The sequence below is a fragment of the Rhinopithecus roxellana genome, chromosome 3, assembly GCF_007565055.1.
Source record: "Rhinopithecus roxellana isolate Shanxi Qingling chromosome 3, ASM756505v1, whole genome shotgun sequence".
NCBI lineage: Eukaryota > Metazoa > Chordata > Mammalia > Primates > Cercopithecidae > Rhinopithecus > Rhinopithecus roxellana.
Window position 1 is genome coordinate 128,906,157 of NC_044551.1, and position 27,533 is coordinate 128,933,689.

Consider the following 27,533-nt stretch of genomic DNA (forward strand, 5'->3'; position numbering starts at 1 on the left):
AAACAAAACCCTGTTTTCAGTGTTATGGAGGAGAAATGAACAATGGAAGCAATCAAGGAAAGCTGGAGCAGGTTACATATAAAAATAAAGTCCATTCACCAAAAAAGGCATTACTTATGAGTTACCAGGGGTGACAGATAGAATGCTGAGGTGTTCTAAAAATTAAACTACCCAATATGGAAGCACTGACAATTCAGTGATCCAGAGCAGTGCCTTACAACAGCCAAAACAATAGCAACCTGAGATCTGCAGAATTCACTCTTCCGAAAATAAGGAGGTACTCATTTCACTTTTCCTTCTATTTGATTTACAAGAGGGTGTAGCTTAAGGGAAAATGCCTCACACTTGTTGAATTACACAGTCATTTCTCATTCACTGTTAATCACGTTTTGAGCACCTGCTAAGTACCAGGCATTTTGCTAATGACGAGCACAAAGGTAAAAGATACATCACTACTGTATAGAATGCACAGCTCAGTGGTGTGATACACAAGCACAGATAGGTAACCAGAGAGCAAGGAGGGCATGGAAGAGAGGCCTCTAACTTTGGCCTGGGAAGGGAGAAGAGGTAAGACAAGAAAGTCTTCCCTAAGGAGCTGATGCTTGAGCTGTGCCCTGAGGAATGAAGAGTCAACCAGTTGGGCTAAGCAGACAGAAAAGAGGAGGAAGCTCCAGAGAGCAAATGAGCACAAGAGCGCCTGCTGTAGTTAGGCCCCGCTCTCACTTTAAATGAACACAGACATAGCATTATAGTGGCACAACCATACAGTGCAGAGATAAAAAAAAATGGTGTCTATGGAAATAATAAAGTAGCAGTTAGGAAATAAGCAGTGTTTTATAAGTGCACTGTAAGTAAAATTATGTAAAACATACATATAGAAAAAAAGGAAATCCACAAAACAATACTGTTTTGGGGGCAGGAGAATTATAGGTTTGTTTTCTTTTCTTCATTTTCAGGTTCTCTATATCATCATTTGATTCATCCTACAGTTTAAAAATTATAAGAGCCAGGCACAGTGGTTCAAGCCTGTAACCCCAGCACTTTGGGGGGCAGAGGTTGGCAGATAACTTCAGCCCAAGAGCTCAAGACCAGCCTGGCAACATGGTGAAACCCCATCTCTACAAAAAAGTACAAAAATTAGCCGGGTGTGGTGGTGCACTCCTGTAGTCCCAGCTACTAAGGAAGCTAAGGCAGGAGGATTGCTTGAGCCCAGGAAGCAGAGATTGCAGTGAGCTGAGATCACACCACTGCACTCCAGCCTGGGCTACAGAGTAAGACCCTGTTACAAGATAGACAGATAGATAGATCAATCAATAAAACTTGTATGTATGCACACATAAACACACACACATTTCAAAGAAAGTCTATGTGAAAAAGCACAGTACCTTTGCTGTGTTCTGTGAGGTTTCTGTAGTGGAGGGACAGCTGTCCAGATCTCCTGAGAGAGCATCAATGGGGTCTTGGTCATCTGCAGGTTTCTGAGATATGAGTAGAAATAACCATCAGTGAAGAAGCAGAAGGCAAAATGCAATATGGGGTATTTTCCCACGTCACTTACAAATAAAAGATGTTTCTATAAGAAAAAAACTTACTAACATTGTAAAGAAAATAGAAAAACAAGAAAATCTTGATGGCTTTTTTTCCCTCTACTCTTTAATAAACGCTGCTTAGTATTCTCTGAGCCTGTTTTCTATCCTAAAGGGCTTTTGTGAAGACTAAATGAGAGGTAAACAATGGTCACACACATTTATATGCATGCTCTGGCAAAGTACCAAGCACAGAGTAGGCATTCAATATGTTTTAGTTTTCTAAAATGCCAAATAACCCTATGGCTAGAATAAAACAAAATTTAGTGGAAATATGTTCCTATGGTCTTTACCTTTGATTCCTCTGATTTCTTTGTAGGTGGCTTCACTGGTTTGTCCTTAAAAAGAAGGCAGACTATTGGTTAAGCATAGATATTTGTAAAGGTTTACTTAGGTTTAGGCAGTAGAGAATCTATTATCCAATGACTTGACTTGGATAAAATGGAGTGTAGACTTGCAATAACTAATAAACTTGGGTCCCCACAATTTCTTTAGCAGCTTTGCTTAATTACTATTCTTTATAATCATATCTATAGACTTGGGGAAAGCATATGAAAGAGTCCTGGAAGTGAAAGAAACACTATTTGTGAACCTTCTGCCATCATGTATTGTCACTTATAATTCTACTTAAAGTGTTATAAAAAGTTACTTGTGTTTTTATGTCTTATTTACTATAGTTTATTACACTTAGAAAGTCATCCGGTATTTTTCCCAGTTTCAAAGGCAAGGACCTTAAATAATAAATTTCCCAAAGAATGGAAGCGGGGTGAGTTGGTACTATTAAAGTGGGAAGGGCTCTAGCAGGATGTGGAATTGCTATCTTGTGGAATACTGAATGCAAGCAAGAAGAATTGGTTCCTGTAATAGGAGACCCTGAAGCCGACAGTGCTATTTAAACCAGGAATCATCTCACCAAAATGAATCAGTACAGAAAGAGAAGGGTGTAATTTGGTCTTCCTTGTTTTCTGTTTGTTGAACAGGCATGGAAAGGGTTATTTATCATCTAATTGACTCAAAAGTTAGAAACCAAATAGGAGAGAGATGGGGGACAGGCCTGGTTGACCTACGAAAGACTGGTTTCTATCATGTGGGAGACAAAAGGCCAGGGACTTTTTGGCAGAGAAACAGGATTTGTGATTGGGAATATTGCTTTGCCTGTCTTCACTGCAATAGTGCTGATGGTGATGTAGAAGAAGATAGGGAGACCCCAGGTCTTGGAGCTGCCTTATTAATTTGCCCTATTAATTATCCCAATACCAGCTCCTTTTCTACTGTCCTTAAACAGAGATTGCTTCCTTTGAAATCCTATCACCTTAGTGATTTTTATAGCCTTTTCTTGAACGAGAGAATCACATTTCTTGGATTACTCTTAAGTATCAGTGACTGACTGAACAGTATTCAACCCTGTTTATACCACAGAGCCTAGCATATGCATATATAATGATATTGGCTCAAATAAATATTTACCTGCTGGTCAGCTTTGGTGACACATTAAAAGCAGTCAGTTATGATATGTCTTTATGCTACTGTAAAAGAGTACAGCTACTATTTATTTCAAGGAGGTCTGAATTTAAAGATCTTTGTAGCATAAATCCGATCTAGCAATTTGCCTCAGTTTACCTGTCCATTATCATCCAGGAGATGTCTGTATTCAGGTGGGATAGTGTCATCTCTTTCTCCAAGCTTGTCTCTATGTTCAGCTTTTGCTTTTTCCTATATAAACAGTGAGCAGATAGAATTAATATTCATTTCCTCTTTCACTTAGAAAATACATTGTCAAATGTAGCATTCAGCATTTGTTGTGCTTTTATGAGGCAAAACATATGGTCTGTTTTTATTTTTTAAGCAACAGAACAACACAGATGACTTCAACAGACTGCTAGTTGGCTAAAATATATAATCCCATATGCTTCTGTATGTCAATTCGTATCTGTGAATTTTCTAGCTATATTTTAAATGCAAATAAATGATTAAATAATTATCCTCAGAAACCATGTTAGGAGATTAGAACCCAAAGGTATAAAATATCTTTTTTTTTTCTGTATGGTTTCACTTTTCTAATAAAAAAAATCAGGCCACTATACCCTGCTATTTAGAGAGGTCATATTTACAACTTTGCCTATTTATAAGCAACTCTGAAGAACAACAGCTCATTTGAATGGGTGTGCTGACTGCTTGTGTTGCATGGGAGGAAGCCATGCATACGCCACACCTACCTCCCAGAATCTCCTCAGGGAGGCTCTGCTGGTGTCTTTGTCACAGATTCAGTGACCTTCCCCTCCAGTGGAGTACAGATTGATTTTTCTACTTCATTATAATTTCATGTTTAAAATATAGGTTAAATTCACACCAATATTCCTATGACAATGACAGAGTCAAGACCCAAGGATTAAAATTTCACTTATTAGTGAATTTTTTTTTTTTACCTTTACTTTATCCTCCATTGGTTTGTTCTCATCTGGGTCAGGCTGCCTTTGTCCTAGACTATCGGAGAGTTTATCCAAGGCATCATCGAGGTCTTTGTCACTCTGCTAAAAAAGTAAATAATGCCGAATTAGTCACTCATTAGCCAAACTGTATCAGAGGCAGATTAGCCCAGGAACTCCATCTTTTCAGGAGGGAACCTGTTTCCTTGGAAGAAAAAGACATCTGGGGCTGGGGCAGGGGCGTAGACAGGGTCAGAGAAGAGAAGGCTAGGAATGGAAGATCAGGAGAAGAGCGGCAGCATCTGTCAACTTACTGGGGTTGGAGGGTCAGCACCTTCCACCCACCCTGCCCATCTCTTGGTGAAGATCCCACCAGGTTAAGAAGGTCTTAGTGGCAGCCTCAGGAGCCATATCCAGTGGGTGACCTGGAGGTCACATAAAGAGTCCAAAAGCAAATGAACCAACCATGTGTGCCTTTCATTTAGAAATTAAACACCATTAGAAAACTGGATATGAAAACAAATATCCACTAATGTTGTCAGATGGTTAGGAAGCAGGATTCTGCAACTATAGAGGTTGAGCATTTCTTTGGTTCTGTGGGTCCTCTCTAAGACTCTAAGATCTTGAGGGGTGCATTTCATAAAGTGCAGCATGACCCGCAGTTTGTGGGAAGCCATGGAGCTCGGCACTGCCATCCTAATACCTCCTAGAACGCAAAACCCCAGAGACAATCTGGGGTCAGGAGAGTGGAAGGGGCTTCTCTGCCACACTGGTATGAGTGGCCTGAAAGACTTCAGAGAATTTCTGAACTGGTGGGAAAACCTCTCTTTTCATCTTTAGGAAGCTCATGGAAGCTAAATTGCAGAAATGGGAGCTGGTATTCTAGAGGAAAAAAATTATGGAACAACAATGTCACTGTCACTAAGATAGCTTAATTCCTCTAACATTTATTTACTGTATGGTTCAGGCAGCTTATTTAACCTCTTTCAGCCTCAGCTTCCTTGGCCATGAAATGTGAATAACAGTAGTACCTATACTCCTAAGTTGCTGAGAAAAGTAAATGACTGAAAAGGCATTTAAAACAGTACTAGTTGTATGTTAGGACCCAACAAATGGTAAATTATTATTAGTATTATTATAGCAAAATCCTAAGTTTTGTTTCAAAATATTTTTCAACACATTGCATTCAAAATTCCACCTCTAAATGAATTCAATTAAAATGTTTAATATCTACATTGTATAAGACACCATGCTGAACTCTGTCCAATACTGTATAGAACTTTCCAGTTGATTTTCAAAGTGTTTTCACATACACTATCCAGTTTTATTGATGCCCACAATGGTTCTCAGTGAACTAAGCAGGCTTTTTGGAGGTAAAAAGCTCAGGGAAGCTAAGTCAGTTGTTTGAAAACAAATTGTTAAAAAGTGAATAGAACCTAGGTCTTGGGACTGATAAAGCTTTTCCCTGTCACGGCTTAGTCACACCCATGATCTTCTATTTTCTTTGAAGCAGTTTTCCTGTTGGAGTGATTTTATTACACAGATCTTTGAAAGCATGTCTTCAGATGCTTTCAGTGTATGTAACACTGCTAGTAACAATCTAATAATCTCAGCAAAGAAAGCTCCCGTGAATTATCATGGCTTGACTCTTTGATTTCCCAATATTTTTATCTAAATAAAGCTTTATACCTTGTTTAGTGACATCTTCAAATAAAATGTTAACTAAAAACAAGACTCTCTGATGGGAAATGTGATCAGAGAAGTGTCACTGGAAAACCTACTTCTTAAAGGCAAAAAAGTTTCTGATTGCAAATGTTTACTGATAGCCTCCATCAGGGCAGAATCTCTGGCCTGAATATTAAGAACTGAAGTGTAAATGGCAGCCTAGGCTATTAATGATTCTTCCTTTCTGTTGCATGGAGACTTTTTTCATTGTGGGTGTGTTTACACACACATGCACACACACACACACACATACACACACACGGGGCATTTTACTGGTTTTAAGTGCTTTATTATAATCCAGGATTATAGCTGCTAATGGTAGAGCTGCCCGGGGCCAGGTCTGGGCTTTGTCATTTGTGCCTCTGGATATTTTCAGATGATCCTGAAGCTGACCCAACAGGATGAAAATCCATCAGAATCTCAGACTGCAGCACTAAATATGCTTTGATGCTACATCAAAAGGAATGGAAGCATAGCTGACTTCACTAAAGTTACTTCATCTCCATCTAGCAAATGAGGCACTGTTCTCAAGCAAAGGAGATGGGGATCTGGTTTAGGGCAATCCCTTTATAATTTGATGTGCTGTGGTCTCCTCGGTAATGTATAATTTGGTATTGCACAGGTGATTAGTCAAGGAAGTCTGGAAAAGCTTTGGTCCCACAGCCTTGCCTCACAGCATGTAAATAATTAAAACAATATTGATGCTGAGGTTCTTCTATAGCTGGTATGAAACTGACAAATTTTTACTGGTGTGAATTGGGAAGAAAACAATGCTATTCCATGATATGTTGTAAAATGTTTGTAAAATGTTTGTAGAAGCTCAAACACAACAATTCCATAAAATACACTTGAGGTTAAATAATGGGTAGTAAATTATAGAATGTATAAGAAAAAATATAAAGGAGAAAATCAATTATCAGGAAAGCTAAAGAACTTTTCAAATCTAGTAATTCGAATATAGACACAATGCACTTTATTGCACTTTCAATTCTTATAAAGTGATAATATTAAGGTCCTTGACTATGTGTACAATGTTTTCACATATATTGTTTCATTTAATAATTTCAAAGTTAATCTCTGCCATCTCCCTAAATCATCATTCTCGGCTCTTCTGAACTAGAAGGTGCCTGATCTTCCTAATAATTCTGCCTATTTTCATTTGCTTTAAACAGGTGCCCTATTTTCTCTCTAGTTGTGGCTGCGCAAAAAGAAATATTTATCTCCCAAATAAGATGTGCTGCTTACCGAAGTATCACGGGGTGGGGCTCCAGTGTGGGTGGCTGAAGTTGGGGTTTGGGAAACCACTTCAGAGATGGCAGCAGCAAGTTTAGCATCTTCAAATTTCTTTTATGGAAAAAAATTTTATTAGTGACATGTATATAAAATTATGACCACAATGCCATCACTTAACTATAACTCTTAATGATAGCTTAATGACTGTTTATTCTCTTGATCCAAATAGACTCATAATATATAATTTTAGAAGAAATTTAAACTCTTTCTTCTCTATTGTATTATTTTATACAATTTCCTATTTCTATTTCCTTCTCATATTGATTATTGTAAATACTATGCAATAATATAATAACTTAGAGTTCCATGGTTTGTTTACACATTTCCTGTTGCACATTTAGGTTATTCAAAAGTTTTCAGCTCTTTTAAAATTGCTCTGAATAAGTTCTAGTGAATAAGTTATGGTGCTGGTTATATTTTGCCAAACTGCCCTCTCAGATGTTGCTAGGAATTCATACTGCGAAAAGCAATGAATAAGCATTCCTGTTTTCCCATGGCCTTGCTTGCCAGAATTTGACTTTTATTACGTATTTTTATTTCTGATAATCAATGTAAAATGATATACTACTATTGCTTGTATATTGTGGTATATGGTGTCTGTCAGGTTTCAGGGTTTTTTTTTTTCAATGTTAAATATTATTCTAGAAACTTTCTGAAATTTCTGTTTAAAAAATATTGAATATTTGCTTCATTTCAAATACTCCCTTTTGACAGAAACCTTAGGTATAACTGTTGATGAAAAACCAGAAAAAAGTCCAGAACTCTTTGGTGACTCCAGCTATGGATAGCTTATTTTGAAAAAAGAGAATTGCAAATTTTACCAAAAGATGGAGAAAAGCACATTACAAAGATACCAACATTCAGAAATGTATTGCAGTGTATTATTATTGGAGATTACTTAAACTAATGTAGATAACTATAAGATACTTATTGTCCATTTATACTCTGTAAAGCAGTTTTAGAATGTAATATTTTAGGTAATCTAAAATGTACTAAATTCATTTTCAGTTATGAGAAATCTTTGCTTATATGACAAATGAAAAGAATAACAAGTTGTCAAATGAAAAGAATGACATATTGAAACATTTGTATTGTCTCTTCTTAATCTATCTGATTGACTTATTATTTAAGCCTTTTAATACTAAGTATGAAACAACCTATGGTCTGGGAATTTGTTTTGCAAAGCTATATGTACATGTTATTTAATTCATCTAACACTACACAAAAGCATAAAATGATTTTTTCACTCTTTTTAAAAATACTAAATCATTTATGTCCATTTCTCAATTTTTCCATTGATCTATGCTTTGAGTTTGCCTTCTCAACAGTATTGTATTTTCTATTTATTATTACTGTATAACATATGCTAGTGTTTAGTTGGACTAATCTTACCTAAAAGTACTGAAAAACGCTTTTCAGTATCTTTTCATATTTTATACATTTATTTTTCAAATATATCATTGAATAATTTTATTGAGTTATAAAAAGTATCTTATTGCTATTTAATAAAAAATTAACATAAAAATGACTTGAATTGTCATCATTCTTTTTAAGATATTTAGTTAAACTGACTTAATGCATGGCCTTCAATTTTTTTGTGTCCTTATTTTTCTGATCATTTCTCCTTTTTTAGTTTACATAAGTCTGATCTCATATTAATTACATTTTCTCATCTGTTGTTACTAATAAATATGGCATAATGTTACTTACAAATGTATTATCTGCAAGTAGTGCTATCCACAAATATATTCAAATGTTCCCTTTTAAAGTTTGTCATTTCTTTTTCATGTGTTGTTAATGATTCTTCCATATGATAATAAGCAGAAATGACAATAAACTTTTCATAGTTTCTGCTTTTAAGGAAAATGCCTCCAGCATGATACTGAATATTTGATTCTGAAAACTAAAGACTCTTTAAACATTAGGGGATTGCCTACTTTTTAAAACGCTTTTATTTATAATATGAGTATATGTAAAATTTTAAATAGATCTTTTACATGGACATAAATAATTGCTTCTATTTGATATACCACTACAATATATTGACAATTTTCCCAATAATCAATCAATACTTATAATGGCAAACAATTTCTTAACTGTTTGTTATATTCTATGTATGTTGTATGTAATTTTTACATCTACATGTTTAAGTAACTTTAGCTGATACAGTTATATTCGTCACATTTTAAGATTAGCACCATAATTACTCACAGAAGCAACTATGTGACCCCATCTTTTTCATGACATATTTATCCACATAAGAACTTAGTGTTCAATAGCTGCAGGAGTCATCTTTAAACCTTCAGTAGAAGGAGAGTTTGAAAACCAATGCAATATTTTCTTCAGTCTTTTTTTTAGGTTTTGTGAATTATGCAGTTTTATATTTTTGTTTAATCTTAGAAAACTGTTGTACATAGTGTTTCCTAATAATGTCGTTGTACTCTTGTACTGATTATTGTATTTTCTCACATTTATGTTACATTTTATTAGTAAGATTATTTTCTCTATTATATTTACCAGTGTTTTGTAAAATGTTAAAAATTCATAAAAACCAACTGACTAATGGCGTTAAACTAGCAATAATTTAGTTGATCTCATACATTATTATATTACTCTGTTAAAATTTAATTGTATTTTTCGTAAGGTTTTTTTCCTTTTGCATTTGCTAGTATTTTATAAAGTATTTGTTATTTCAAAAGAAACAACTATTGGCCAGTTAACTTTCATGCTGCTAGTTTCATTTCCTGGTATGCTTATTGCTACTTTGTTTTGGGTGGTTACCTTATTAAAACTTTTAGAAATTTCAGTTGAAAATTCAATAGCATTTGGTTTATCAGGTTTCTCTTTTTCTCTATCTCTATTATTGATGAAGGCATTTATGACAATGTGACACAGGAATACTGCTTTGACTGCTTCTCAAAGATTTTTACTTGTAATATCTTTGATGTTTTAAAATAGTCTATTATCAATGTGATCTCAGTATTATTAGGGGAATAGTTTTAAGTGTTTCTTTTTATATAGCATTTCTGTTCTATTTTATTATTATCAAAGAGCATGGAGCTACTTTTTTATAGATGAACATTAATTATGAGCCATATGTGATACTTTCCCCCCAAAGTTCTTGAAACTTTCCCTTAAATAACTTCCTATTTTGATTATTTGGTTCTCATGATGATTAGTTATTTCTACTTTATTAACTATATTGTTGACACTAATGCTTCCTTTGCTAATTTTCTAAGATTTTTTTTTTTTTTTTAATGGTTGTTTCATCTCACCATTTCATTGCCATATATCTTTGAGGGGAGCATATAAATTCATTGTTACTTTTTCCAAATCTTTGAATTTCTAAAAGAAAAAATACCCCTAACTATTGTAATAATAATAATGATAGGAGGAGGAAGGGAATCGAGATCTTGTTCCCCACTGCTTGTTCATCTGTTCTGCATCAGTGTAATGCTATGACTCCACATTCCCGGGGTCCTCCTCACATTGTATTCTTCACCATGTCTTACAGTTTCTAAATCAAGGCTGGAGTGCTTTGCTGTGATGTGGTCTGTATGGAAGAGGATGAGAGGAAGGTCACAGGATGAGGTGACTGAGCAGCATGATGCTTTTACAGGGGTACAGAGAAGAACATGCTCTGGTTAGCAAGCTCTTCTTTGAGGGGCTTTATTGCCTCATTCAGCAAAAGCAACAACTTCAGGTAATTCCAAAGTATCATTATTTCTTCTAGTTGTCATTCTGTCTATTCTCCAACTGATATAAATATATTTTCTATGCCACTGTCATAGAAACTGTTATAATCCCTTTTCTAACTGACTGCTAATAATACATTCAGTGGTTTAAAAACTGAGTTCCCAATAAATAGGTAAACCAGACTTCACAAGAAAAGGTTCTGCAGTTATTAAGTTTGGGAACTCTAACAGACTCACTATATATTTGCATATAAAAAGCCATGAAAATCCTACAGTAGAGAAACCTGCTTAACATTACCCAATATTGTCCAAACTTTTCGAGTAACAGAGTTCCCTTTAAGGGACTCTATATTCCACACGGAGCTAAGTACCCTTAGGAGGCAATTTGGGAAGTAGAAATATCAATCGGTAAAGTTGTCTGAGGAGTAATTTTGGATAAACTTACATTTAAATTCTCTTTTCATAGGGGTACTGGTACTTGATATTAGTTACACTACTAAAAGCATCCACTGTGTTGGGACAATATTTCATGATGCAACACATTTTTAATGGCTACAGTGGGTTGAGGGCCACTAATTTTATGATTGTTCCTGAGTCCCCTAGTCAGATTCTAAGTTACCAGTTTCCATTTATTTCTGCCACTCTAAAACTAAAGAAATAGGCCAGGCACAGTGGCTCACGCCTGTAATCCAAGCACTTTGCGGGGCCAAGGTAGGTGGATCATGAGGTTAGGAGATCGAGACCAGCCTGGCCAACATGGTGAAACTCCATCTCTACTAAAAATAGAAAAATTAGCTGGGCATGGTGGCGCACGCCTGTAGTCCTAGATACTCAGGAGCCTGAGGCAGGACAATCGCTTGAAACTGGGAGGTGGAGGTTGCGGTGACTGAAGATTGCGCCACTGCACACTCCAGCCTGGATGACAGAGCAAGACTCTGTCTCAAAGGAAAAAAAAAAAACTAAAGAAATAAAACCAAGACTTTTGGACTTACAAGAGATGAAGCATTTTGTGGACCAGAGAAGTCCTCAGACAAAGCATCCAGAAGGAAGTCTTCACTCATGGGCTGCAAGAACCAGGAAATGTATCAACAAACACCATTGCAATCAGGGCCAAAAGGAAAAGATATCCTTAGAGAAAACTGGTTTGCTTACTGGAAGCTGTTCCTTAGACTCTTTCGGCAGGAGTGGCTTTCCATCTTTATCCTATCCGGGGGGAAAAACATGGCATGAAATCATTTTACATTTTATCCAAGGTATGAAATCTTGCAAACATTACAAAGGGCCTACAGGCTATACTTGCTGTTGTACATTTTAAATTAGATCCATCATGTCAGGAAATAGGTTCTCTCACCAGAGAATAAGCTCTAATTAGTTCATGTCAACAAACAGCTCACAAGCACCAGGCATTCCCGAGTCACGGGGGCTGCACAGTGGATGAGGTATGGCTTGTGACCTCAGAAGCCCAGAGACTATCACAGGAGGAAAATGTGCAAGTTAGCTTAGTGTGGTATGTGGTGCTATGATTGGAGTTTGCAGGACAGTGTGGGACAAGTCCTTTACCTACATGGGGGTGGGCTGGTTAACCTTGTAAGCCACACATCTAACTCATAGGCGAGGACTACATGCCAAACCCTAACCTAAGCATTGGCAATACAACAGAAAATCGCAAAGACAAAGGTCTTGCCCTCAGGGAGTTTAACCTGTCGGTGAAACGCTCTGCAACTTATGGTTCAGATTATGTCAAGCTATAAACGACTCCAGGTGTCACATTTGAGTAACAGGACAAAATGAAGAAAGCATGTGGGCTCTTTAGTAAAAGAAGATCTATATACTAATAGTAAATTCCATTTATCCACCTACACAAAAATAAGTAAATACAAAGATATACATATATATTTCACCTGAGAAACTGGTTAAGGCTGGTTTTTGTTTCATTGAAAATGTGAAGTGCAATGGTTTAGAGGTACAAGCTGAGTATCCCTAATCTGAAAATCTGAAAACAATTTAAATGCTCCAAAATTTGAAACTTTTGGAGTGCTGACCTGACAACTCAAAGGAAATGCTCACGGGGGCATTTTGGATTTTCAGATTAGGGCTCCTCAACAGATATAAGGCAAATATGCAAAAATCCAGAAAAGTCTGAAATCTGAAACAGTTCTGGTCCCCAGGCATGTCGGATGAGGGATATTCAACTTGTATCACCTGCTTCCCTCATGACTGACTTGTGCCTTCTGACCATTCTTCAGGTACAGGGGAAAGCTGAACCTGTGCTTGTTCTCTACCATCTCTTAGCTGTAAAGGCAGAAAATTTCCTAAGTGATGCCTGGGACTCTGGGGGCACTTTAGCTCCCTACTCAAACTGAAATCGATTTTCCATCACTGCGTCATTCTGTGTCTGGAAGGGGAGGTTGTGTCCTGCCCTTGGGGAGCCGAATCTCACTGAAGAGACCTGATGGGAGTATAGCTGGTGAATATCAACATAGGATTTAAATGAGATGAAGCTATTCCCTGAAAATATTAATAGGTAATTACTACTGTGTGAGGTAAGTCAGAGGAGGATGAAATGACTACAGAATAAAGTGATCAGGGACAGTGAATCAACTGCTTCCTTAAACACTGCCACTAAATTCAGTAAAGGGAGACAGCAAATCACCAACCAATCACTTATCATGAAGAGAGTTTACCTGCACTTGACTAGCCGCTACTGAATGGGCACTCAGTGGAGACAGAACGTGTGGCTCTTAGCATGCTCTCTAGGAACTTTGCAAAGCAACGTACAAATGAGCCCAAATTAATAGAAACACTGTGGCTGCAACTGAATTGTAAAACACAGGAAGCAAATATAAAGGTATCCAGAATAATAAAGTTTCAATCATGGAGAGCTCAGTCTAATTTCTGTGTCTGCTAAATAAATGGGCTAGTGCACATGGATGAGTGAGGAGCAAGAATCTGATTTTCTAGAATTGTTAATGAAGTTTAGTTGAATACTCTTTTAAATCTTGGCCTGCTACAAAGATGACTGACATTTCTTCAACTGTCCATGAATCTGCCTTATTTAAGTGACTGCCCTTAAACCACAAGACTCATAATGGGGTCTTCCCCTTTGTTCTCTATAATCTGTACTTTCAAAATAGAGGAAATGGGGCAACTTAACACTATACTCAATGTTAGATAGGTTCTCTTATTTTTCCAACTTACATCTGAAAGTTGCTAATTTTTCTTATATAAAATAATAGTTCCTTATTTTCGTTTTTTTCATTTCTTCTTTTGAGTCAGGGTCTCGCTCTGTCATCCTGGCTGGAGTGCAGTGGTATGATCATGGCTCACTGCAGCCTCTACCTCCTGGGCTCAAGTGATCCTCCCACTTTAGCCTCCCAAGTACCTGGGACTACAGGCACTTGCCACCATGTCTGACTAATTTTTTTGATTTTTTGTACAGACTGGGTCTCATTATGTTGCCTAGGCTAGTCCTGAACTCCCGGGCTCAAGAGATGCTCCTGCCTTGGCCTCCCAAAGTGCTGGGATTATAGGCATGAGCCACCATGCCTGGCCTATTCCTCATTTTAGTTCTCCTATCTACATAAGGTTTTTTAATATTTCTGGTATTGTAACAAGCTGCGGGTTAGAAAGAAAAACATTAGGCAACCTAGACATTAGATTTCTTTCACTTGAGAATCAAGTCTAATTAGGAATATTTTAGCTTTGTATCTGGTGTTCTAACACTATTAGGAGTAGACTAATACTATTTGGTGTTTGAAATACAAAGAAACAACATCTTTGTATTCCAGGTCTGTTCCCAAGTCTCTGTGTTCTGTGTATGAATTCAGTATGAATTAAAATAAAATAGAAAAAAACTCCAGCCTGTTTACCTTGACTTCTTCTAATCTATAGTCAGGGGGAATTGTTTCTTCTTTTTCACCAAGTTTTTCACGGTCTTCTTCTTTGGCCTTCTCCTGAATAAAAATTATACCATTTTCATTGTTAGCATGTTTTTTCTCCCCATAAAATTAATGCCTGAGTGAGTAGATTTGAGGTAAACAAATCTGTCATTAGGTTAGGAAATACATATAGCCATATGCTTAGTGTTCCTACAGCAACTTAATCTGGCGGGTTCAGGCACCAGCAGAAAGCCTGCTGGGCTGCAAGGCAGCTGTGAGGAGCAGCAGGCATCTGTTGCTTCCTTCCCAAGTCCCAGCAATGTCAATGCAGGTGGGCAAAGATGAGACTCAGGCCTCTGGTCTGTGCATGTCGTCCATCCATGGTGGGGGTTCAACAATGCGGCTTATTCAGGTTTAGCTTATTAAACAGGATATGCACAATAATAGAAAAAGCCAGCTGGTCATGTTTTACGGGAAATATAAAAAACAAAACAAATGACTAACTTATTTGCAGGGGGAGGAGGTGATCGATGATAGTTATTTTCCAGAAGCATCTCAGTTGCCATTACCTTGACTTTATCCATCACAGGTTTTCCATCTTCTGGATCTGCTTCCTTTTTCCCCAGGCTATCAGCCAAGGCTTCTACAGCATCATCTGGCACCGTGCCCTTCTGAAAGTGCATTAGTGGATATATTAAGTAGGTGGTTAATCACTCCCTTTAAAACATATGCTAGCAAACAATTCAGAAAGGCATATCATTATTTCAGACAAAAGGCACATGTTATCTTTTAATAACTTATCAACTGAATTAGAATCTATGTTTAAAAAACAAAATGTTTAGCATTTGAGCAAATTTCTTATATTAAACATTGTGTACAAATTATATGTTGATACTGTGAAACTTATAAGACCTGACCCACAGTTGGTTTAGAAATAAGAAAGACAATGGATTGAGGTGTACCACAGAGAAGCTGAATACCAGGAAAGAAGAAAGACGTGGTCTTTATGGAGATCATTCCATAGATGGCACAGGAAAGACTTTCAGAGCCCACAAGAGGCCATTCCTCTCCATTTCCTGTGGGACAGCCTGGCTCGTCTCAGAAGAGGAGGCTCGGATGCCTGTTTTCTCCACGGGGCTTCTACTGACCAAAGGGGATTCAGGGCTGGTTCTGGTGACTCTGCCTGTGACCAACTAACCTGAATGGCACAGTGAGAACTGTCTACTTGTGGTCTGATTGTTCAAAATGAAATGTGCTACCTCAAAATGCAATGAACTCTGGCCATGCTGGTATTTAAAATGACATTGGATGAACACAGAGGATAAATAGTGTAAAGGGAAAATAAAGCCAATGATCTGTACATTAGTGGCTCATAAAAATCAACTTAATGATTCATGACCAGGACTTTTCTTTTTTAATGAAGAGAACAGGACCAGGCACAGTAGCTCACACCTGTAATCAATCACAGCATTTTGGGAGGCCAAGGCGGGAAGATTGCTTGAGCCCAGGAGTTTGAGACCAGTCAGGGCAACACAGTGAGATCCCACTTCTACAAAAAGTTTTTAAAAATTAGCCAGGCATGATGGTGCATGTCTGTCATCTCATCTCCTCAAGAGGCTGAGGTGGGAGGATAGATTTGACCCCAGGAGGCTGAGGCTGCAGTGAGCCAAGATCATGCCATTGCAGTCCAACCTGGATGACAGAATGAGACTCTGCCTCAAAAAAAAAAAAAAAAGAAAAAAGTGTAAAAGAGTGTGTGTATGTGTGTGTGTGTGTGTGTGTGTATTTATAGTGCATCATGCACAGAAGGGATAAATACTATTCTTTAAACTGTTGCTTCCAGTGTATGGGGATGGGATTGCAGTATCAATGAATTTCCCACTGTTTTCTTGGTCAAACAAAAGTGTAAAAGTCCTTGGGTTAAACAATCTCAGAGTTTAATCTTATTATTAAAATCTCTGACCTCACAATGAGCACCTATTAAAATTTTAGGGTAAAAGTATGTTTCTGTTTTATATTTTAGCCATCATTTCAAGCAAGAAAAGCTTTTTTTCTGATAAACTGCGCTGCAAAAGGAAAGATCGCCAAAGAGAGGGAGCCTAGGAAAGTGATTTAGCACCACCTAGTGGCTGAACACTGTATGCGTTTTATTCCCAAGAGCTACCAAAAAAAAAAAAAAAAAAATCCCTGAGGTTTCTAACCTGTTTGGGATTATACCTAAATTAAGCATTAAGTAGTAACAGCTGCAATAATCTAATCAAGGACATCAAGAGTTGCACTGGTACCTAAGTCTTATCCAAGCAATGTGAGTTGCTACATGATTTAAGACACCTGCTCACACTACAATTCTGTTTTCTCATACTCTATGCTACAAAATCCTTGGAAACCACTGCTTCCCCAGACCTGTGCCCTTTGCCAACCTCTTGCTTGCTTAAGAAATTACTGAAACAGTTAAAGAAAACCTAGGAGAAGACGCAGACTTAAGAACGAAGGAATCTGGAAACAGGAGTAAGGACTAAAATTTCTATTTCTGTAATATTTGATATTATCAAATTCAACAACTACAACTCAGGTCTCTGGGTTTCCTTAACAAATTTTCTTTTTATACACACAAGAACCACCCAGGGAACGCATTCATCTCCTTCCTCTGGTCTGTCTTCCTTCAGCTCTCTAATCTGCATGCCTTTCTTGAGTCCTCTGACCTTTATTACACCCTACAGCTATTCTTTCTGGCTTTCAAGGGTGTCACAATCCCAGAAATGCCAACTGCCTCAGTGACAGTAACCTTGGCAACCATGGCCAGAGTTGGTGGAGTTGAGGCCCTGGAAAGGAGGATGAGGAAGGGGAAAACAAGAGCTTTTTTTGTTTTGTTTTGTTTGCTATCTAACAATCCAATGCTCAGCTCTACAGTCAGGGTAAAGTTGAGAAGGAATTGAGCCCTCTAAGGCCCTGGCGGTCACACTTGGCAGATGAGGTAGGTGGTGCAGGTGCAGGTTTTGGTTACAAGAGTTCTGCTGGGGAATGCTGGCTATTGTTGTTTTGACTCCAATCACGGCCTCTGTGCCTGCTTTCTTCACCAGAGTCCTTCTAGAGCCCCCCTCCTCTCCTGTTCTTTACCACTGTGGCCTGGCACCCATGTTGTAAAAACTACCTGAAGAGTACCCTGAAACCCCCCAAAATTGGGGAGGTCTCATATCCACACTAGGCTTGAAGACAGCTGAGAGCAGGGGCCATATCTTTCATCTCAGCTGAGGTTCTGAAACATCAAGTGGATCAAGGTCAACTCAAAGCCTCATTTCTCTCATCTATTATAGGAGGATGATCAGGACAGACTTCATAGTGTCCTTGTGAAAATTTGATGGGAAGACACTGCAAAGCATTTAGAACAATGGCACAGTAGATGATGAAAGTTAGGTGTTCAGAGGGAAGAGGCACTAATTCTGCAGTAATGAAACATAATTCCCTCAGATGTTATTCCCTGAGTCAAATTCTATCATTAACTAATGGGGGAAAAAAAACCTCTAACATCAAAAGAAAACAAAGATTCAGCTTGTTAAATATTATACTTCACATGAAAATTACAAAGAGAGAGACGCACGAAAAGAAGAAGGAAAGAGAAAGAAATTGAGTCAGTCTCACCTCCGGTAGTGGGGAGAGTGGGGAGGAATCATAATGATTTTAGTGCATGCTTTTCTACCAGGAAAGTCAGTAAAAAGTAACTTTGGGCTTTCGGTGGAAATCCAAATAGGCTTAAAAGATGCAGAAAAGTGAAAAAGCAGGATTATCCACAATAGCTGAGGAACTAGAATTTCAGAAGAGTAGAGAAAAATATAGTTGGGAGTAATTTAATTAAAAATTTAAATCTTAATCTGAATTTCTACAACATTTCTGAAGCCCAAAGAAACAACAGATACTATAATTATATCAGATTTTATTTTTAATTTGTCAGAATGAGATAAAATCATGGTAGAGAGTGACGGGAGGAGGAAGAGCACTTTCTCAAGCCACTGCTCAAATGCCCAGGGAGTCACTCACCAAGGTAGCCGGCTCAGGTGGTGCTGACTGTATACTACACATGGAGGTCCGAGACACAGCCTCCGCCACGGGAGCTGGAGCAGCGGCCTTAAATTCCTGAGGAGAGACGCAGGTACTCTCAACAACATTAGAAACATTTGGTTAATAAGACTGAGCAATGGTAGACCAACAAGACACTCTGCTACATTATATGGTGTGAACATGATTCTCTTGAATACCTATGGATTGCTGAATAGTAAATAAGTCAAAGCATGCTAAAACTCTTCAGCTGCCATTTTTTCCAACTTGGTTTTACTTCTCACCTTAGGCAGGTTACTGAAACTCGTGAAACTGAGTTTCCACATATGTAAAATGAGAACAATGACAGTATCCACAGCTGAAGGCTTGGTAAGGGGCCTATATGAGACAATGCAGGCAAAGTGCTATGCATAGTACCTGGGAATACAGTAAGCTCAATACATTTGAGCAATTATTGCTATTATTTCTATTATTTAGTTGTCATTATGTATAACACATATGCCTATTATGTAACATAGCATTATGTAAAATACTGTATTTATATAAATCTAAGAGCACTTTATATACCGCTATGTAGGAATGGAAGGTAGTAATAATAAACCACAAGTTCTCGAAGTGTAATCCCTGAACAGCCTCAGCACCATAAGAGAACCTAGAAATGCGGATTCTTAGACCCCCACCCCATGTACTAAGTCAGAAACTTTGGGGGTAGAGTCTAGCAGTCTGTGCATAAAAAAACTCTCCAGATGATCCTGATGCATGCTAAGGTTTGAGAACCACTGTCCCATCTTATTTTATCACAAGAATAAAGTTTCAAGGCTGGGTGCGGTGGCTCATGCCTGTAATGCCTGTAATCCTCCCTTTGGGAGGCCGAGGAGGGTGGATCACTTGAGTCCAGGAGTTTGAATCAGCCTGGGCAACATGGCCAAACCCCAGCTGTGCAGAAAATACAAAAATTAGCCAGGCATGGTGACATGCACCTGTAGTCTCAGCTACTCAGGAGGCTGAGGTTGGAGAATTGCTTGGGCCTGGAGACTGAGGCTGGAGTGAGCCAAGACTGTGCCACTACACACCCAGCTGGGAGACAGAGTGAGACCCTGTCTCAAGAAAAAAACAAAACAAAACAAACAAAAAACAGAAGCAAACCTTTAAACAAATTGTTTTAAATCTAGACATTTATGGAAGCCTATCCTATATGCAAGGTGCTCAGCAGATGGTCATCAATAGGATATGATCTCTTTGTTCAAGGAGCTTACTACCCATTTAAACTTGGCATAAATGTTAGCGTTAAAGAGGGACTAAAACAGCTAAACTCTTCTTTGTAACAAAGGCTTTAATAGTGATATATAAAAAAAGAACTACAGATCCTCTGCCATGTTGTGTTCTGCTTAATAAAGGTTGGATGGATACAGTTTAGGGAGGGAAAAGCAGGAGATAAAGAAAGCCATATCTTAGCAGAGGCTTGAAAGGATGAGTAAGACTTTAGTTGATCTAGAATTAGAAAGAAAGGTCAATCAAGACAGAGGAACCAAGTGAGAAAAGCCAGGGATGCACACATACTTATTGTTCAGTTTATTGACACAGGGACACAGGTTGGTATGAAAGAAAACTGGGTCAAGAATATGGCAATAGGAACTTTTTTTTGTAGGGATGGGAAAGACATGACTACAGACATGCTTGAGAAAGAATGAGTCCGATGGACACGAAGGAGACTGCAGAAAGGCCACTGCAACCCAGAGGGGAGGGGTGATGACAGCCCAACCAGGTCAGTTACAGAAGCTGGGACAAGAAGGAAGCCATGGCTTCCAGAGCTTTCCTGAAGGAGTCATTGCAGGACTTCAGTTGCAAGAATATCAGGGTTAGGTTGGGGCAGAAAGCACATCCAAAAAGGAAGACAAAAATGACATGGAAAAAACGATGGCATATTAGGCTTTCTAATAGACTGCTTCATGCTAAAACAGTTTGTCTCACATTTTTTTTTTTTAAGATCACAAACCTCAAAACTAGAGATTTATATGTTTAGAAACGTACTTCTGTCTTTTCAGTTGGCTTAGATGGTTTTTCTTTACATTTAGACAGGTCAAAATCTTCTGAAAGTTCATCAATGAGCTCTGATTCACTCCGAGCCTGTAATATAAGAAGTTCTGTATATTACAAGGAGACTCTTTTTTATTTTGTAAAAAAAAGTTTTCATGGAGCAATTTTTTTCCCTGATTAACACAATGAGGCCATACTTAACACCCAAAGCTAATTTATAAAGGGCGTATTTTTTCATTTATCAACGTTAAGATAAAATTTTCATGTAACAAATAAGAAATACTTACAAAACACCTCAGTACCGCAAAAGTATTAATGGTTTATTTGGTCAAATGTTTCCTTGATAGTTTAGTTTCAGAAGAATTTTGTTCGAATAAAATTGCCTGTTCTCTACAATGAAGATCTGTATAATTTTTTAAAATGTGATTATTTTCCTATTTCCTCATGACTTCTCTTCTGAATAAGTGAAAACATGGATCATATACTCTGTTCATATGATTATGTGGGATTTTGGCAGGAAAGTTCTGCTACCCCTTGTTCTTTCAGGAGAGTGGTATTAGTTTAGGGCATGTGGAGACTGTCACTAACAACAGTAACATGATAGAAGGGCATGTGATTTAGACGCTGAGACTCAGACTGGACAGCCTGAGTTCTGAGTCCTGGGCTTGGCTTGCTATTTTCTAGCACCTTGACCTTGGGCTATTTACATAGGCCCTCTGTGTCTCAATTTCCTCACTGTAAAATGGGAATAATAACAGTACCATCCTCATTCACTGAGGACTCACAAAGATAATATCCAAAAAGCATTTGGTGCAGTGCCAGGTACATAACAAGTGATTAATAAATGTTGCTGATTATATGTGACAGGTTACTACCAACTTAAGGCAAAACAGAATCATCAGAGAATTTGATCAGGATGGACAGTGAGAGTTACACACACAGCCAGAGCTTTTCTTTTCCTCTTTGATCTTTATATTCTTGAAATGCCTGCACTGTGGTTTGTATACAGTAGGCATCAAAAAAAAGTGCTAGCTTAATCTGACTTAAGGGCCCTCTTGACATCAGTTTCTAGTGTGTAACAAATTTTACTAGAAATTTATAGTCCAGTAATGATTTATGAGGAAGATCATCTTTTTTTTAGCGAATTTATTTTATTTTATTAAAAAAAGAAAGTACATAATGAAAAAATAAAATAAAATAAGATCATCTTTAAAATATAAGGAAAGGAGCCACATTATCAGCCAAGTGTTACCATCTCCTCTGTACTAGGTGGGCATGCAAGTCTGCACAGTGAACTCGGGACTGTCAAAATTATCTTAATTCATACTTTACACATGTCTATTGTTAAGTATCAGAAAAAAATGTATTTCCTAACCTTGGGTTTTTCTTCAGGCTCTGGCAATAGTGGTTTTCCATCTTTATCCTGTAAATAAAATTAAAACTCATTGGAGATGAAATAGAAAATTTTGCTTTCATGTCCCATCAAGTTTGTTTCTGGGAATTCCAGGATATGAGATGTCAGCTCATTTTTTTTCTTAGAAGATTTACATGAGTTTGTGTTTCAAATTTACTTTTTATAAAGTATAAAAATAGCAGCTGAGCTTCAAGATGTTACCAAATAGAATGCACATTTACTTTAAGTTATTAAAAAATGTTTTTCATCTGTTGGATAGATAGAGTAATAGGAAAAAAATTCTTTGGCAATAAAGATGTAGCTATGTTTATGAAAGCTTTTAAAAAATCCCAGTTCTCCAACCTCGAGTGAAGAGGTGGATATCATTCCTATAACACTGTTTAGTTTTTTTGGATACGAGGTTTCATAATTTAGAATTGTAACCATTTTCCAACATGTGTTTATATGCATGATTTAAAAAGTAAATGACAAAAATGTAATGACAGGAGTTAGTCTACCATCCTCACCATAATCAAAAACAATAGCAACAAAACCACCTTAACTTAGCATACTGGTAAAGCCTTGTACATTCATATCTACCCCTCAGAAGACCTATGGTGCTTTTATCCATATAGCATTAGGAAAAAAATTATCCCCAAATTGTTCCTTCTGAGTTTAAGGATCTTTTGTAAGAATTGTTAATAAATAAAACATTTAAATTTGTGGGAATTTTAATGACCACATGGTCACTACTTAGGAAGCCAGGCAGGGACAAACCATCCCTCAAGGGGTCTAACTGTAGGGAGCAGAGAAAAAAAGGTTCAGGGTTTTCAGAGTTAATATCTGAATGGGGGACAGGTATGTCTTTTGACAGTGTCAAGGGTACAGATGCAATAAAACAAGATGCAAAGGCAAGATGCTGTTGTCATGCACTGTGGCTAAAAATTTACCGTGGCTGGTTTTAATCTGTACTCAGATGGGATTGTTTCATCATCCTCACCACACTTCTCCAGTTTTTCTTCTTTAGCTTTTGCCTGATGAAAATGGAGGGGAAAAAAAGTAGTTGGATAATGCACATAATGAGATGATATCACTTCCTCTGTGTACTTCCTGAGTGTTACAGAGAAGACCAAATCTGGTAAACGCATCTGGAAGAACTTTGTAAACTACAAAGCACAAGACCATGGTGGGCAGCTGTGAGAAAGGTAGCAGTGGGTGACTGAGCAAAAGCAGCCCAGCCAGGGATCCCAGGGAGCTACCCTGTTCTGCTTCCAGCTGCTGTGACCTTGAGAAGCCACTTAGCCTTTCTTTGGTCCAGTCTCTTCAGCTGTGAAATGTGGCTACTAATAACCCTTATCTAGCTCACTAACTTGTGAAGATCACCAGAGAAAAGCAAATAAAAAGATTCTTTGAAGACAGTAAGCACAGTGCAGCAGTTAGTTGCAATTATTTTAATGGCTTTCATCTGTCTTACTCAACGAGGCAGCTGTCTAAGGAAGGGAGAGGAAATATGACTAATTTTCACATTAAACCCAGTTCAGAAATGGCAGAAGCAGCCCATCACAAATCTTGGCTGATCCATGTATAGCTTGTTTTACCTCTTTTAAAAGGGCTCCCTTCAATAATGCCAGGACTTCTCTAGCTTACTAAACCATGAACAACTAGCTGCATTACCAATAAAAGTATAGTTCTATAGTAGATCACTGACTGCTACGACACAACACTTGCAATTTTACCTGCTGGTGGGTAGTGTGAGTCCCATAATACGTAAGGAGTACCTATATCAAGGCGTGGTTTAATTTACAAATCAAGGTAGGAGGTTCACTTGGCATATTCCAACCCAACCCCCAGCCCCCATCTGCATCTTAGCCTAAGAGTGTGGTTCTTTACTGATTGGTTAGTTGATTAATTACTACTTATTGAGCACTTTTAATGGATCAGGCACTGTGCTATGCTTGCGTTTAGTTTTACTGTTTTAGAGAAACTCTCATTAAAGGATGAAGTCATGGTTTTCTTTTAAACATTTCCAGTCATGCTCTATTTGGGCATCTGGAGAAATCCTATCATGGAGCAGCACTCCCCAGGTCAGGGTACAGCAGCCTTCAGGAACATCCAGGGTCACCTGTATTAAGACGGTCCTCTTAATAGTCTAATCTCAGGCTGTGGACAGTGAGAATGACACATGCAGCCAGAGCTTTTATGTTCCTCTTTGATCTTTATATTCTTGAAATGCCTGCTCTGTGGTTTGCATACAGTAGGCATAAAAAAAAAAGAGTCTACTGAATTGAAATGGCACTAGACTAGGCAGCCACACCTAAAAATGTGGGAGACTTATAATGGGGTATCATTATAGAATAAAAAACTTTTATTTTATGTTATGGTAGATGACAGGAATACTAAGTAGGCATGGGTTTCCTCTCTGGAGTATTATGTGGTTTTCCACAGACAGCTCTCTATTCTGGGGTGTGCTGGGGTGTGCTGGGGTGGCAATGGACACTCCTACAGGCTGATAGTGACGTTCCTGAGCCTTCTCATCACATCAGACTATCTAGGATGTAAAGGACCCACTAAGTCTGGTACTAAGAATTCAGGTTAAGAATCTGGAGGACTGACAGATCCTCTTTAGAAACATTTATACTTTGTATATGATTAAAAAGGAAAACTAGTGATATGGTTTGGCTGTGTCCCCACCCAAATCTCATCTTGAATTGTAGCTCCCATAATTCCCACGTGTCGTGGGAGGGACCCGGTAGGAGGTAATTGAATCATGGGGGCAGAGCTCTCCTGTGCTGTTCTCATGATAGTGAATAATTCTCACTAGGTCTGACGGTTTTATAAAGGGGAGTTCCCCTGCACATGCTCTTTTGCCTTCCACCATGTAAGTCGTGACTTTGCTCCTCATTCACTTTCCACCATAATTATGAGGACTCCCTAGCCATGTGGAACTGTGAGTCAATTAAACTTCTTTCCTTTATACATTACCCAGTCTCCGATATGCCTTTATTAGCAGCATAACAGAATAATACAACTATTATGTCATAAGAATGGAAAAGAAGAGTCCTTTTTGCTGGAATATTAGTTTGCTGCTACTCTGAAGTTTTCTAGAGGAAACAATACATTCATATGCATTCCCAAACTAGTTACCCACATGCTTATTTTATGTCACTTTTTTTTAAACATCTGCTTATCTGCTTTTAGTCACTCTTAAGACTCCTTTGATCCTGGGGTTTATAACATGTTTACATCCTCCCTTCCCACATTTATTATCTCTCCTTAAGGGTCTGCAAAAAGCCTGAGACAAAAGTGCAATATGCTTGTGGCCCTGTCGCCCTCAGGTGGTAAAGCCACAACTCAGCTTGGCCTCCTGACTCCCCCCAGGGTTCTGCCAACACCACCCTTTCCTCAAGATGACACTGCTTCTATTGGCTACTCTAAGTAATGTATATCTCACATTGTGGTGTAATTAAGTTTCCCTTCTTCCCAGTACATTACTTGGTCCTGGAAGATAGGAACTGCTTCTCTTGCTCCCCTGCGTTCACCATCACAAAGCTTATCATGCCACACTGTGACCGGTGAGCCCTCCAAGAAAGTCGAAGATAGAAACTGGCCCATCTTAGGCCAGGGTAGTCCTAGACTCAAGGATAGTTGCTGGAAGTCAGGGAGACTCCCCTTCCCTGATGACTCAGAACAGGAAGTGACAGCAGAGATGGGGCATTGTGACAGCAATGCCTACCAGCTCCCCCAGCCCGAGCTGATGGAGGCAGGGCGAGCTCCTGTGGATCCCAGGCTGCCTTTCCATCTCCCCACAACACTGCCTTGTCAGGAATGGGCAACTCTCTCTTTTCCTTCCTCTTTCCCCCAAAAGGACCAAGTTGAAAAATTCTACAAAAATTATAATTTAATATTAAGACTTTCCTACACCAGATATAAGCTTCTTTTGGTTCAGAGGCTTGTTAAGATCTTGGAGTGTGGTGGGATGAACACTTATCAGCATTATTCTCTAAATATGCAGGAGCTCTAGTTACAGAGTAATCGTTGCTTGATTTTAATTTGAGACAAAATTTTCAACATCTTTCCCCATAGTGATAAATGAAGGATCTTCCCACTCCTTGTATAGACGTCTCCCTCTCTTATAAAGAGAAGCACCCAGAAACCTTCTGAAAATACAAATTCCCAATTGCCAAACTTCACTATTTCCCACCAGGCACTGCCTCCTTGTTATCTTGTTTAGTCAGGTGTCACTTAAGCTCTAGCAAGGGAGATTCATGCTCATTTCAAATGTTAAAATTCTAGCTGTTTCACAAGCAATCACTTAACTATCCGTCTTAGTTGCTAATGACTCAGCAATAAATAAGGCACAATGAAGAATGTTCACTTTTACTCTCCAGCAAAAGTTGTGCAAGAATTCTAAACATGCAGAATGTATTCAGTTTTGTAATGTGCAGACTAACACGCTTTGTAAATCAACTCTAAGGTCAGTACCTCATCGACTTCCTTAATCGAGCTGAGGTCGAGCTCAGGTTCTGCTTGCCGGGTGCCCAGTGAAGCCGACAGAGCCTCCAGTGCTTGATCGCTCATTGTATCCTGTTAAAAGTAAAAAATTCTGTGCATGAAAAAAGACATCTCTGGAGCCTGAACAATCCATTTACTTCTTTGTGAAATACATTTTAGATTATAAACTGAATGTGGATTGGGGAAGTGCTCTAGAAAGGCAAGTTTATTTGAAACCTTGCAAAAGAGAGAAAGGAAAAAGAACTTACCAATGAGTGGAAATTGGGGCTAAGACACGTTTCTATAGTAACAGCGTTCTCTGGGGCACACTTCACCCCTTATTTGGTAAGCTAGACATAAAGCTATAGTAATATTATTATAAAATACTCTTAACAACAACAAAAAAGAAGCAAGTAGTAAACTGTTACCACCCTGTTTTTCTTTTTCTAAAACTGTGTCTCTAAAAGGCTTCTGACAACCTTTAGCAAACCTGCTAAGCTGAAAGCAGGGAAGCTTGAAGTGGCCCCCGCTGCCTTCTTCTCTGAAGGCACAATGGCTGATCGTTATAGGAACTCCCACTCTCAGGGGTGTGGTGCTCACCACTGTTCCCCAGCCTGCCAGATAAAAATAAACTGTCCACTCCAGGAGGGGAGAGGCACAAGCAGCTCTGATAGAAACTGTTCCTGAGCATTATCTTGACTGTTTGCAGAGGAGAAATGTGTTCCCTGGCTCCAGCACAGAGCCGCAGGATTGCCTTTGCGATTTGTGAGAATTACGTCATAGTGAAATACAGCTGAGTGGTGGGCAGTACCAGCTACATGGTGTCCCTCTAGTGATCCTCAGTGCTCAAAGTCCTTTAGAAAATCAAACTTGAAGGTTTTATGTTCCAAGAGTGCAATTTCTCTGGTTTCTGCCCTTCTGTGTATCATAATGGTGAGATGGTCTTAGGTGACAAC

The 27,533-nt window shown here is 38.3% G+C and overlaps 2 protein-coding genes across 12 annotated transcripts in view; one reads left to right on the top strand and one right to left on the bottom strand.

The window, feature by feature from the left end:
* ERAP1 (endoplasmic reticulum aminopeptidase 1) overlaps positions 1–10,786 on the top strand; it is a 52,564-nt gene extending 41,778 nt beyond the window's left edge. The window contains exon 19 of the mRNA XM_010353760.2: positions 10,545–10,786. Coding sequence (XP_010352062.1) covers positions 10,545–10,577 — 33 coding nt within the window. The 3' untranslated portion in view covers positions 10,578–10,786. The remainder of the gene's footprint in view (positions 1–10,544) is intronic.
* CAST (calpastatin) overlaps positions 1–27,533 on the bottom strand; it is a 111,969-nt gene that overhangs the window by 5,338 nt on the left and 79,098 nt on the right. For 8 of the 11 annotated variants that reach the window (XM_030927274.1, XM_030927273.1, XM_010353753.2 and 5 more), the window contains 14 exons: positions 26,569–26,670; positions 23,037–23,120; positions 22,069–22,116; positions 20,688–20,783; positions 18,639–18,734; positions 15,173–15,274; positions 14,595–14,678; positions 11,878–11,928; positions 11,718–11,789; positions 6,983–7,081; positions 4,013–4,117; positions 3,207–3,299; positions 1,880–1,924; positions 1,386–1,478 (listed from right to left, as the gene is read on the bottom strand). In XM_030927274.1, coding sequence (XP_030783134.1) covers positions 1,386–1,478; positions 1,880–1,924; positions 3,207–3,299; positions 4,013–4,117; positions 6,983–7,081; positions 11,718–11,789; positions 11,878–11,928; positions 14,595–14,678; positions 15,173–15,274; positions 18,639–18,734; positions 20,688–20,783; positions 22,069–22,116; positions 23,037–23,120; positions 26,569–26,670 — 1,170 coding nt within the window. The remainder of the gene's footprint in view (positions 1–1,385; positions 1,479–1,879; positions 1,925–3,206; positions 3,300–4,012; positions 4,118–6,982; positions 7,082–11,717; positions 11,790–11,877; positions 11,929–14,594; positions 14,679–15,172; positions 15,275–18,638; positions 18,735–20,687; positions 20,784–22,068; positions 22,117–23,036; positions 23,121–26,568; positions 26,671–27,533) is intronic. The other 3 variants (XM_030927275.1, XM_030927271.1, XM_030927277.1) reach the window with 1 other exon arrangement.